The sequence below is a fragment of the Pholis gunnellus genome (genome assembly GCF_910591455.1).
Source record: "Pholis gunnellus genome assembly, chromosome: 16".
NCBI classification, from domain to species: Eukaryota; Metazoa; Chordata; class Actinopteri; order Perciformes; family Pholidae; genus Pholis; species Pholis gunnellus.
In genome coordinates this window covers 10,015,406-10,029,495 of record NC_136543.1, presented here as the reverse complement: position 1 = coordinate 10,029,495, position 14,090 = coordinate 10,015,406, and the positions used below count along the sequence as shown (strand labels likewise).

Genomic DNA, 14,090 nt, shown 5'->3' with positions numbered 1-14,090 from the left:
TGGACTTGAGGCCTTGGGGCTAGAGACACAGCAGACTGTGGCTCAAACAAAGGATCTGGGACAAGTGGAATACTGTGTGGCTCGAATAAAAAGAAGTAAAGGTGCATAAACTGATTTTTTTATTCTTATTTTGCCATATTTGTAATTTGCAAATCTTGCTGTTATTTCCACCTTGGTATCTTGTGCTAAGAACTACTAAGCATGCAGATTAGAAAAAACACTAAGTACAAATGTACACACACACCTGGTGATCGAAGCGGCAAGCACACACACACACACAAACACACACACACACACACACACACACACACACACACACACACACACACACACACACACACACACACACACACACACACACACACACACACACACACACACAGATCAATCTCTCCCCGGTGCGTTTCTAATTTACAGAAGATTGCCAGGTCTGACCCTTCCAGCGGGTCACTGCACTCGGCCGTGTACACATGTGAAACATGTTTCTCTCCACACACAGCTCACAGCTGAGCTCCGGCTTTGCTAGCACAGCGAGGTGTAATGTTGCTCGACTTTGGCGTCATCCAGTTTCCTTTAAAACAAATCATTTCTGTCTTTTACTGGAACACATGACATGACAGGTTGTGCTTCTTACTAAGAGGTGTCTCAAAATGATATATTCCTATGAACTCATATGCTTATTGTAATATATGGATACCGTATTCTGAGTCATACTTTTCAATGTAATGACAATATTCTGAGTCATTTTTTGGAATATACTGAAACAAAATGCTCAATCATCTTAACAGCTGATTAAAAAAAGATATTTTTACAGCTAAAATGAAATACACGCTATTAATTAAAAGACTTTTTGGACCTTTCGGCCCAAATTGCTCCAGATACAAAAAAAAAAAACACCAGTGTACAGTAAATCCTGTCAAGCATTTAGATTTTGTTGTCAAGTGGCACCATGAAACATGGCTAATCTGTGCTAGCACTTGTATTTGACAGTGATTACGGGAGCGAGTCTGTGTGCCGACTGACATCATGCACTGTGGTGGATTGGCTAATACTCCTTCGCCATGCCGTTACAGCGGCGCGGAAGGCTTTCATAAAGCTGCGGCGACAATGAGACGAGAGTTTAGAGGAGATTTCGGAGACTGACATGCTGACACGCAGGGGTGAGTCACTGACAGACGAAGGGGGGAGACAGGGAGAAACAAAGAGAGACAAACGCGTAGAGTTTAAACTGTACTCACAGTGACACAGACACAGTATTTAGTGGTGTTCCAAATCTCTCTCTCTTTTTTTTTTTTTTAAAAGACAAACAAAGTCATAGCTTGACTGCGAAATCAAAGTTGCCATTCTAATCGACTGGGTGAAAGCTAAAAGGGCTAACTGTCCAGCTTTCTAAGTAAAATCAATGTACGCCTGTCTGTTTGTGCGTGTGAGGACTCCACTATGTATGAATACAACATAAGGTGTGAGCAGCACAGCTCGCTGTTGCACCGAATATAGGTTCCCTCACATCTAAAGTAAATCAATAGACACATTATGGCCCTCTATTAACACACACATTCGCAGTGTGTGTGTGTGTGTGTGTGTGTGTGTGTGTGTGTGTGTGTGTGTGTGTGTGTGTGTGTGTGTGTGTGTGTGTGTGTGTGTGTGTGTGTGTGTGTGTGTGTGTGTGCAGACCTGCGCGCACATGCATGTAATCCCTCATAAATGGAAATGGTGATTATGCATTACTGACAAGAGTCATTGGTTACGCTAGACAAGACAAGTGTGTGTGTGTGCGTGTGTGTGCGTGTGTGTGTGCGTGTAGTGTACACACTTGGCATTCATTAAGTCGAAACAAAACAAGCGGCAGCAGCTGAGTGTGAGAGTGTGTGTCTTGGCTGAGACAACAGAGAGAGCAGATTCAAAGAGAGCCAAAAGTGGGGTTCAGTGAAGACGGAGAGAGAAAGAGAGAGAGAAAAAGAGACACAGAGGAGAGGGAAGGAGAAAGAGAGTGAGAGAGAAATGAAGTTAAGAAGGCTCTTTAAGAGGGCCACTCAACCTGTGATCCACACGCTCTACCCACACTTTTGCAGCGCTTAATGGGTTTGTCTTCGGTTTGTTTTTTTTAACTCACGCACAGTTGAACTAACAGCCAAGTTGCCGGAGGCAACGCCATGAAAACGTCTTTCGTCGATGAGATGAGCCGAGATAAGATGCAATGTAACAGATTTAAAAAAAAAGACTTCAATCGTGTGGTCGAGATTCGCGTCACATTTATGGGCCACATAATGACTACCAGATTAATAATGTTCAACACAAACTAACAACCAGAAGACCGACATTCTCCAAAGCGGATACAACCAAGCCACAAAGATATCACCAAAAAGAAAGACATGTTTAGATTGTACCAGTGAGATCAGTTAATTAAAATACCAGTGAGTGATTTACTCATTCCCTTCATGACTTGACATTTTCTACAAGATGCTGACGAAGAGCCAAAATCCTGACAGCTTATTGGAGAGGATGTTTTATGACTTAACTAATGACTTCCTTCAGCGGTACCGAAAAAAGTTGAATCATACACGCAAAAAAGGGATGAGGCTACCTGCCGTACTCCGCCAGCCAAGACGACAACTTCATGCTAAACACTATTTTTAAACGCCTGCTCTGGGACTTTGTCTTGACACCTCAGCGACTGGTAAATACACAGGCTGTCTTCAAGCTGAATCAAATGTGGGAGAGCAACAGAGGTGCAGGAATATAAGTAGGTCAGTAAACCATGGAAGACGAGGCCGTGCGGGGTTGTGAATGTAAGTTTGCGCGTGCGTGCGTGCGTGCGTGCGTGCGTGGCCCACTTTTGGCAGAGGAACCCCATTTGGTGAATATGGTCACGCTGGTAGGAGAGGGGTACAATGAGCTGGCGTGTTTGAGGGGATGTGCTGCCAGTCTCACCACCAATCTCAGGAGCATGGGAAGGCAAACATAGAGTTGATCTCAAAGACTTCTAAAAGGGGGCCGCTTCCTGCCAAAAATCACTCGCACCTGTCCTTCTGTCTCTGCCTCCCTTCCCCTCTCTCTCTCTCTCTCTCTCTCTCTCTCTCTCTCTCTCTCTCTCTCTCTCTCTCTCTCTCTCTCTCTCTCTCTCTCTCTCTCTGCTGCTCCTCCCAGTCTCCCCCTCTCCGTCGATCCCTTCATCCTCTCTCTCTCTCTCTCTCCACAGTGTGAAACTTTTTTCTTTTGCGCTCAAAATGTGGAACCGGCAAACCGCCACCACTCCTCCCTTCTGTTTTGGCCAGTGCCAGGTGTAAAAAGCTCCTGGCATCATCTCAGTTGGTCCTGTTCAGGAGCAGTGAGGGGCAGCCATGCCCGGGCACTGGAGTCATCTTTCACACACACACACACACACACACACACGCACAAAATACGCTTCTTAAGAGGGCATGAGGCATTGCCAAGTGCTGGCTAGGCTTGTGTTTCATTAGCATCGGATAGAAAGCCTTTCTTCATTCAGTCCCGCTGTGTGTGTGTGTGTGTGTGTATGCGTTTTTGTGTGCGTGTGTGTGTGTTTGTGTGTGCGCGAGGAGCGTACTAATAAAAAAACGTGGAGCAAGTTGGCCTTCAACTGAACTCCGCTCCACACACAGCACTACAGGCCAGCGGAGCAGGAGAGAATACAAGTATGAGAGTGTCCTTGTTATTTGTTATTCCTTCAGCGCTTTCCTCCCTCAGTTGGTAGAGAGTACCGTGTTAATGCTTCGCTTTAATACAAGCCAGAGGGTGAACTGGTTTCGATTCAACACTTTCTGTTGTTGTCAGTGAGGTCAAGCTCACTTCCATAATTCTACAAGTTTACGCTCCAACCTCATTCATCCCGTCTTGACTTTCAAGATGATGTTTTCTACGACTTGCAGGAAATTATTTTCTGCCTTTTTTACAGGTTTATCTTCATTTCACAGTCGAGGATTTCCGATTTTCCACACATTCCCGAAGATCTCTAATAACTTCGACGATCTCTGGAAGCGGCCTCCTGAAAAACTTGAATTTCTTATCGGCTGTTCTTCAGGAGGTGCGCTCGTCTGTTTCAAAGCCAGGTAGATGAAAGCTTGCGATGAACGGCGCTCAGATTTGGAGGTTACAGTATCGAATGACAGCTAGCAGGACTTAGGCAGGTGCTTGACACGCAGTGAATGGAGCCTGTATGGGCTGCTCATTACAGAGGGACATCTGCTGCTGTCCGGCCCCCCCCAGACTCCGCCCCTAGCTTTACACTGATGCTTTGATGCCCTGTCACTGGGGGTGTGTGAGAGAGAGACTAGCAGCAGAACAAAACAACACATACAAGCACACGGCCATGCACCCACACACACACACACACACACACACACACACACACACACACACACACACACACACCTGCCATCTACAGTAGCCGGCTGCTTGAGATTAAAAATAGAAGAAAAAGGTCTATGACTGCTGAAAATATAAGCATCGATGTAATTGTGCATTTTGTACTTTTGTGTATGCGAGTGCGTGTGGTGGTGGAGGCAGAGGGGGGAAACATCGGCCATTTTTAATCCGCTGTACACTCCATAGAGCATGATTATTTGTAAATTATATTTTCCAGCTTGTGACTTTCAAATCTGCTTCATGCCCTAATGCATTATAGAAGCATCGCACATTCCAAACACCCTTCATTCCATTTTCCAAGAACATTTGTCTCAAGACGGAACAGTGTTTGTGCCAATCTATCGGAAAATTACTTCTTATTCCCCCCCCACCCCACACACAGACAAAATCCTTTTCAATAATCTACGCGTGATATGAATGCCTTCTTTAAAAAAAAATATATAAATTCATGCCGGTCGGAAATGAACATCTTATTGTACTCTGCAACAAGTTCCATTTTTAAATGATTCGTTTGGAAAGGCATAGCAACATTCCTTTAAGTGGCTAATTATAAATGACTGAAATGGCATTTGCATTAAAAGATGAAGGCGTGTGCTCATTAAAAGGCCTCGCAGCTCTTTAAACGGCGGCACTGTTTACACTTCTCCGTTGAATGTCATCTTCTATTACAGAACTAATAGCTAAAACTTGCTCTTCTCACAAAATGTTACTGCACACACACACACACACACACACACAGAGTGCACATACACTAAATATATAATTCATTGCGATGAACAAAGTAGCACTGATTGTGCCGGGGCTAAAGAGAATACATCTGAAGCCTGGTGAGACACACGGGAATGAATTACACGGAGACAAAGAAAGCAAAAAGAGAAAAAACAATGGAGGGAAATAAAGCGCGCGAGTGTAAAACAGTGCAGAGAACTGGAAAGCAGCTGGTGTCACGTGGCAGCTTCTTAACCGTCGGGGGAACAGGAAATACATCACAACTAAGCTGCAATTTGTAACATGGGTGCAAAGTTTCTCATCGCACTCGCTAGCTCGCACATTCACGCCGACAGTATCGGCAAGCAGTTGATACAAACTCAAGACAGGCTCACAATTCCACACCAATACGAGATGCAGGGCTCTATGAGGCTCTTTAATGACCCAATGAACCGTACACACATAAAAACACACAAACACACACACACACAGTCTCACCTTTTCTTTGCAGGACCGTCCTCACTGTACTCGCGGCTCCCGTGGCCCTGAGAGCGCAGGGACCCATCTTCTTTGTGGCTGCCATTTGACCCCGAGCCGTTCAGCTGCCCATTGGCTAGTGAACCTGCGGAGAGAAGCACCAAAAGGGTTACCAAAAGAAATATGTTTCCTGATCACGCATTTTATGATCCAGGGGCTCCATATTGCATTAAAACAATATATATATATATATATACACACAGGACTGTCTCAGAAAATTAGAATATTGTGATAAAGTTCTTTATTTTGTGTAATGCAATTAAAAAAACAAAAATGTCATGCATTCTGGATTCATTACAAATCAACTGAAATATTGCAAGCCTTTTATTCTTTTAATATTGCTGATTATGGCTTACAGCTTAAGAAAACTCAAATATCCTATCTCTAAATATTAGAATATCATGAAAAAGTATACTAGTAGGGTATTCAACTAATCACTTGAATCGTCTAATTAACTCGAAACACCTGCAAGGGTTTCCTGAGCCTTGAAAAACACTCAGCTTGGTTCAGTAAACTAAATCACACGTATGGGGATTATCACAATATTCTAATTTTCTGAGACAGTCCTGTATATATATATAACTCGAGTCTCTGGGGAACAAACATTGTTTTCATGTGACAGTGTTAATAAAGCCTTCTGCTTTTGTTTTTGATTTGACGCAGTAGAGAGGGCTAAAGGCAGAGTAGATACATTCCTTTTGATAGGATTATGGTAGTTCTGCTTTAGCCGACAGCGCACAGAACGTTGAAAACAGACGAAAGACAGAAAGAGAGAAAGGGGATAAATACGGAGCGATCCAGACTGAACGAATACACTGAGCTCCTGAGCAGAAAGCATCGGCAGTCAATGAAAGAGTAGCGACACCTCGTCTATCCAGCGATCCAGAACTCGCATACTTCACATTAACTATTGCAGCATCATGGCGGCTAGTTTAGGAGTGAGAAGAGAGTTACTTATTCATGTTTTCCGTCCTCATTTCCCTTGTCATGTGTGACTGCTTTTCTCCGCTTTTGTCCTTTGACAACGATTTATTTTTAAAAAACAAGCCCGAGGCAGTGAGAGAAGTGAACAGATATTGCTGGACTTGACGTTCTTCGTGAGCCCAATTGGCAGAGCCCTAATTAAATATTTAGCAAGCAACTCAGACAAACAAAATAAGCCCCCAGACAGATTCTGAAATCAAAAGCAACAACAGGCACAGAGAATTCAAATGAGGTCAAACAGAGGAGAGGAAGTCAATAGTAATTAAGGGAGACGACCAAATTACACATAGATAACACGAGGCTTGATTTCCTCACGGGCAGTTGTTGCGATATTTGGATAGTGTCATCCAGCCCTGTCGGATTCAACAGCGGTGCATGAAAGAGCAAACTTATCTGGGAAGCAACTGGGGAAGTTCAAAGCTTTTTCGGCGTTATCTTAAAAAAAGAAGAAAAAAAAAACCTGAATGCGGGCGCTGCCGAGGAGACTGAAAGCAACTGGAGACAGAGGGGCTGAAATATGACTTTGCAGAGCTGAAAGCTAAAGATTTGTATCAGAGAGTGAGCAATGCCGCAATCAAACATTTGACACCGACAGTAATTCATCAAAACCTTTCTTCCCATCGGCAGTCGGGCTCATCAAACAAAGCCCGGGACCCACTGACTCAGACTCTTACATCGCCAGGACAACTTTCTTACAGTACTCTAATATGTTTGTCTGTTTACGATATATTTTACTGTACATTTTCATATTTTCTATTTTTAAATGACGTGAGGTGTTAATTGTTATGCACCATTCACCCAGCCAAATTCCTTGTATGTGTAACAGTTTCTGATTCTGATTCTAATTTAACCTGTTGTGACCCGTTTTGACATTTGGACTCATATCATGTTGTGCAATTTCACATTTATTTAGCTTAAAAAAACAAATGATGACTCACTGAATATCAAAGCCTCAAGTGGTTTGCTTAACCAAGAACGCTGCATAAATCTTTTCCTTCACCTTTCGTGTGGCATGTGACTTTGACTGAGCGGTTCTTAGTGCGTTGCCTTCCCAGCACGCCCAGTGAAATTCCATTTGAATGATGCTTTGGAGGGACGTGTCAATCAGCCTGCACCCAAAAACTCCTAATGATGGGTGTCACGAGGACAATAAATTAAGATAATAACGACAGCGTAGTGCAGGGTTAGGATAAGTGGCAACTTGAATGATAATCCGTTAGCGAGGAGGATGCCGTCGAACAAGCCCGGGCCATTGTGTCATGTGAGAAAGATGGGTTGAGTAGTAAGATCAAATGAGAGCGTAGGAGACAGGATGAAGATGAGCAATCGTAGAGGAAGTAAAAGGAGATTTCAAACGATTTAACTAAGGTTCATGAATGTGCTTTGGGCTGAATGAGCCCACACGGAGCCACACATTCTCATTACTGCATCCACACAGCGGCGGTTAGTGCGTCTCACGGACACACACGCAGGGCAGGTAGGTACCTGAAAAGCCGGAGATACAGTCATCAGACATGCTCCGCTGCGGTCAGAAAGTTAACAGGCGCCGGCATGATGAGTAAGGCCGTTGCACTGCTGGAAATGGTTGTAGAGCCACTAAGTCTATAGGCCAGTGAGTCACTGCTTTACAATGTCATGGTGAGCACGAAAAGCCGGCATCCGCTTGCCTTTACAATCGATCCAGAGGTTCACTTGGAGAACGTGGAAGTTTCTCCTTCCGGGCAACAATTTCTGTTTCTCAAAACCTTCATATGGCAACAGGGACATTTTATTCCATCTTCATTTGGGAAAGAAACGAAAAACAGGATAAACTCCAAAGATTGAGAGAAATTAGGACATTGAGAACGATAATTAGTTGAGGCACTGCAGAGAGGAGATGGTGCGAAGAGTCTCATCACGTCTTTGGGACGGTGTGCTTTGCCATTGAAACTTGCACCAGAGCAAAAGAAACAAAACAGAAATAGCTCATTAACTTTAATTGTGCTCAGAAAATGACTGACGCATGATGTCCCCACAGAGCGCAAACAAACAGGCAGAGGCCCGTTTCATCACCCCCCCCCCCCCCCCCCCCCCCCTCTTCTCAGCTCACTCTCTCCAGCTAACCTCCCCATTCCTCCAAAGACTTGTTTGACATATGCTGGTTGCACATGAACGCCCACCTGAGGGCCAGAGCTGGGAATCGCGGGAAGGCAGAGGGATGGGCGAGTGTGGCAGACAGGCAAAGAGCCAAAAGGCCGGGGCCTCAACCCGAGCTCCTGGTTCTGGTAGCGGAGGAGGTTAAGAGGCTGGGAATGGGGCGATGCTAGTGTGCCATCCCAATAGCTGCTCCTATGGGGGGGGGGGGGTTCTAATCAGATTTATGCATGCTTAACTAAGCCCATCGCCTCACTATGTTCACCTCAAAGTCTCCAGAGGGCAGGAGGGAGTGAGCAGAGGTACACAGGGTAACATAGCATATCACAGGGCTGAGAGGGGCCTATTAGTGTGAGCTGTGGGAATAAGTGGAGCTATAGCAGAGTAGTCATGGTACAGCAAAGACAATCATAATGGGGCAGAGAGCGCCCTTATCGGTTCTGGATTACACTTACAAACACAGGCTTAATGTGAAAACGAGTGCAATGGCAAACCTGATGTACAAGGAACCATATAAGAGTCGTTAATACGCTGTAAATAGCTATGATAAAAGTATTTCTTGTTTCTAGCGCTGCAGATAGATGGTAGTAATCTCATAAATGAACAATTCTGTACAATTTGCAGTGGGAATTAATCTAATGTTACCAGACCTTAACCTTCCTTCCCCTCTCGTAAACAAGAGCACTAACATTTTATTTCATGCCCTTTGTTCAAGTAATTCTCTTGGCCTGTATATAATCAAAATTGTCAGATGATATAAAAAGAAACAATGGGAAGTTGTATTTTAGGGAAACTCCGCACAGTATTCGTTCCCAGAAGCTTGTCAGAGTCGAGGCACATTGTAAAACTCACTGCCTGGCAGGAGGACTCCAAATAGCTCCAAATAAATTGCTCTTCCCTCCAAAATTGGACCCAACAACGCTGCATGACACTTACCACAAACCAGAACAAAAGCGTAAAACAATGTGCAGTTCAGGGCCACTAATCTAAAACATCAAAGAGAGAGACGGGGTTGTGTAATGGCTGGAGCTGTTGTATAAAAAAACAGCACATGAGGAATCTCTTTCAATCTTTTGATTCTCTACTCTCCCTCGTTCAGGCTACAGGGATGCTCTTACTCATCTCCTTTTATCCAACCTTCCATCCTTCTCCGGCGGTATTCCAGAGAGTGAATCGTGGGCCCACACAGCGCTTCGGCTGCCACTCTGGCCGTGAAAGGGGCTGGCGGCCTGGGAAATACAGACAGACAGCAGAGCGACAGCAGAGCGAGTGCTGAAGGAAAAGGGGACGACATGCATAAAAAAAAAAGAAGAAAAAAAAAGGGAAGGACCGGCAGGTCCTGAGATGGGCAGACAGACCGGAAGAGACAGAGAGGGGACAGTCAGAGAAATGGGTAAACATGGAGCCCTCTCTCTTCAGCCCCTTCTGGTTTTTTGGCCAGCAGCCAGCTCCTCCATCAACAGCCCTCAGAGAAATGGAGAGGGAGGAAAGATAGCAGGGGAGGAAAAGAGGTACGGACGAGTCCAGCGGGAAGAGATGGCGAGGTAAGGAGGTACAGGAAGAAGACGCAGCTTTAATGATTCGGAGAACAGGAGAGGAAGGGTGGCGATGGAGGAAGAATGGAAACAAGAGGGAAGGAGGGTTTGGATGACAGATACTGGAGGCAGTTCAGACAGACGGGGGGGGGGGGGGGGGGGGGGGGGGGCAGAGGACAGGAAGGACAAAGCGGAGGAAGAGTGAGATGGTGAGAAAAAGGAAGACAGAGACGGATGGAGGGAACCGGGAGGGAGAAAGAGGCTGTAGCGAGGGAGGGTGGGGGCGTGGAGATACGTCGAGGAGACTGAGCAGCGGGAGGCGGAGAGGAGACAGGAGCTCGCGGAGAAGGCAGTAACCAGAGTCCTATTGATGTGTAATGAAACCCTGCATCGGGGGAGAGACAACCGGAAAGGACAGACGGATGGAGGGAGGGATAAAAAAAAGGAGAGGAAGAATGTGGCTGTGAGGGAGCGCGAGGAGGACGAGTGGGTGAACAAGCGGAAGCCCGGCCGCAGAAGGGCATAATGTCATTTGTTAAATAATGGAGGCAGCGAGCGGGAGAAGCAGGAAGTGTGATGGACACAGAGATGGACGGCTGCCAACAACGAGACGCAAAGTGGCTGGGGAGATGGCATGATTGCTGGCTTTTGGGCAGGGAGAAGGCTGGGTGGGTGGGGAGATAGAGTGACACACACAAACACACACACACGGACACACATGCAGCTGATTGACAGACTGCCACGCCCCCTTTAAAACAGATCGCCACTGCTGCCAGACAGTGACGGAGAGAGGAGGAGGAGAGAGGGAGAGGCTGGGGATGGATGGAGGTGTGTGTGTGTGTGGGGGGGGGGGGGGGAAAAATGCTGCTTTAAGGAAGCATTACTGTAACCTCCTTCGGACAGATGACACCTATTTCTCAAAATGGTGGATTATTATCTCAAAATATACTGAAGCAGAGAGGACCTTGCCTTGATTCAGCCCAGATCCTGTGTATAGACTTTAAACATTTATTTCATTATTCTTGTAATCAGAGCAGAAACGATTAGCGGACTAATCGATTACACAAAATGTATGTTAATATTTCGATAATCAATGTTTTTTTTTTGTTTTTTTTAAAGACTGCCAACAATTCTCTGATACAAGCTTCTCTAATGTGAATATTTTTGGGTATTCCTAGTTTACTGTGATAGTAAAGTAAATACCCATTGTCCCTATTTTCTGACATACTGTTGATTAAACAATTAACTCTTTGAGAAAATAATAGTTAGGATTAAAATAATTGTTTGTGGCACAATAGTAAAAAAAAAAACTAATGTTATTCAAGAAAACACTTTAAACTGCCACTCATACTTTTCAGGGCAGTCCAGGGCAATGCCTTAAAACAGCTTAATGTGTGCAACCAACAGTTCCAAACTTGCATTTATAACAATATCAAACGGAGAAAAGCAAAAAATCCTCACATTTGACGCTGAAACCAGCAAAGTTGGACATGCTTATGCAATTATCTAATTAGTAAAACGTTCTTTCAATCAAGTAATCCATTAACTGACTAACAGTTATCTCTAATCCATCATCTCCTCTATCTGTGACACATTTAAGGATCATGTACATGCACGGTCTGGCTCCAAAATGGCTGATAAGGTTCACAATAATACCCATATGAGACTGAAAACATGAGCCCAGACTCTCCAACCCACAGACCTCTAAAACCAGCAGGAGCTGCCCATTCAGGATGTAACGCACGCTGAGAGTGATCTTCCAAAATGGCTGACAGTTTCACCGCAACATCGATGTGAGCCGGGGAAACCGTGCCGCTCGTACAACCTCCAAAGCCTCGCTAACCCACGGTGCTCTAAAACAGCGGGGCCCGTCTATTCAGCCGGGCTCCCTTTTGTGTCAGCGCGGGCTGCTGTCGTTACCCCCGGCACGACGGGCCGCCGACGCTTTCTAATGAGTCATTTTTATTCAGGCGATAAGGTCAGCTACCCGCGGCGGCTTAAAAGGCCCCGAGGAGCTCCGGGAGTGGCAGCTATGAGATGCCAGACAGACACACAGAGATGCACTAGCTACAGGGGAGGGGCGGAGAGGGGAGGGGGGGCACTCGGCACAGAAAGAGAGAGAGAGAGAGAGAAGAAAGGAAGGTGTGAAAAAATGTATAATAAAGACAGAAAAAAATAGAGGAAAAAACAACAACACTAGGTATAAAAGATAAGCTACATTTCAAAAGAGACTTCCCTCCAGTCTGTCTGTCTCCCTCTTCTGCCTAGCTGGGTCGCTGGCTGGCTCCTTTGGCTGGGTGTGAACTTTCAGAGGCTCGTTTTTTCCTCCTGTTTCCTTTCTTCCAGTGTCTGGGTTGTGTTAATGTCAGCTGAGAATAGCTTCTGAGGCACGTGTGAAGTTCAAAAATCTCCGCTGTTGGCTGGCAGAGGGCTTTTTTTGTGTGTGTGTGTGTGTGTGTTGGAGCACCAGTGTCAAACAAAGACATGGTGGCAGCTTGGTTCAAAACAATTCTCCTTGCTTTGTTTCAGGTTTACCAGGCCTAACAGCAATATCCCTCAACTGTTACTGTAGCGAGCTATCCACCTGGAATTCAATTTCTGTGTAACGAAGCGACTTCAAGTATGTCATGTCAGCGTATCCATTCGTCCAGGTTTTAATGAGAGTAAATGTCCAAAGCTGGAAAAAGATGAACAACCCTTCCACACAGGCGTTTCTTTCTTCACTGTGAGAGGACGCAGCTCACCCCTCCGTTTGATGAGTCAACATTTTTTTAAACTTTTGGGAAATACTTTCAGTTCAAGGGTTCCTCTGAGGATGCCACACTGAGACAGCAAAGTGAAAGAGTGCAGCTCGCTGCCCGCTGACCCACAACAAAAAGGAAAATGAGAGTCCTTGATCATCTGTTCTCCCTGGATTCTCTCCATGTTAAGTCAAATTAGTTTCCGTGGTCAAAGTAAACACGCTTAGTCTCCGCTTACAGACAGACGAATAAAACTGTCGCCTTCAATTAAAAAGGAACGAAGAGAGAGACTGCCAGACAAAGCCAGACAAAATTGGCAACTCTTGACATTTACACCGCAAAAATGCCAGGGCAGCCGTTTCTTAGCTGTTCATTTTGTCAAAAACAAAGTTTTCAGCATGTCAAATTGATACATTTCAAGACACAGATTAACTGTTGCAGTGCTGTTTACAGTTCAACGCAATAGGTCGACATTTTATTCCATTTAAAATTGACCTCAGCCAATTAAAACACTTCCAAGTACGGGACGGGTGACAGATACTTTTTCACCGCCACTTTCAGAACAAAGTGGTAAATTAAACTTCTTCTCAGACGGGCACGCAATGGTACTGGATGTCCAAACATCTGGCTTCACTTGTAGGATATGGCAGAATTTAACACTATAACTTTTGTTGCAGTTTTTGTATTCATCTGGTTTTCCTGTTATACGCCATGTGGCATTGAATACACTTAATTACCAATTCACCAGTGTCACACTGTAGTAAAGCTACAAACACACCAATATCTATATCAGTGTCAATCGCAGGACAAAAACACAACTGGAATGATGCGATACACGGTGGTTTGGTTCCGTTGCATTGAAGACGTGAACATCTTGGACTTACCGTTGGAGTTTGGGGTTCCATCACCATCCAGCTGCCGTTTCTGTGCACTCCTAAACTCCTTTAGGGAGAGGTAAAGCACCTTTCGCATAACCCGCTCCTCTGACCACGGGATCCCATCACTGTCATCCTGTGGAAACATCCAGAGAGAGAGAGAGAGAATGGGTCAGTACAAAACCAAAAAA

At 45.1% G+C, this 14,090-nt stretch overlaps 1 protein-coding gene across 1 annotated transcript in view; it reads right to left on the bottom strand.

The window, feature by feature from the left end:
• The window catches only part of jarid2b (jumonji and AT-rich interaction domain containing 2b), an 82,326-nt gene that overhangs the window by 42,331 nt on the left and 25,905 nt on the right, over nucleotides 1–14,090 (bottom strand). The window contains exons 2-3 of the mRNA XM_079175993.1: nucleotides 13,909–14,035; nucleotides 5,593–5,716 (exon numbers count right to left, since the gene is read on the bottom strand). Of these exons, the coding sequence (XP_079032119.1) occupies nucleotides 5,593–5,716; nucleotides 13,909–14,035 (251 nt within the window). The remainder of the gene's footprint in view (nucleotides 1–5,592; nucleotides 5,717–13,908; nucleotides 14,036–14,090) is intronic.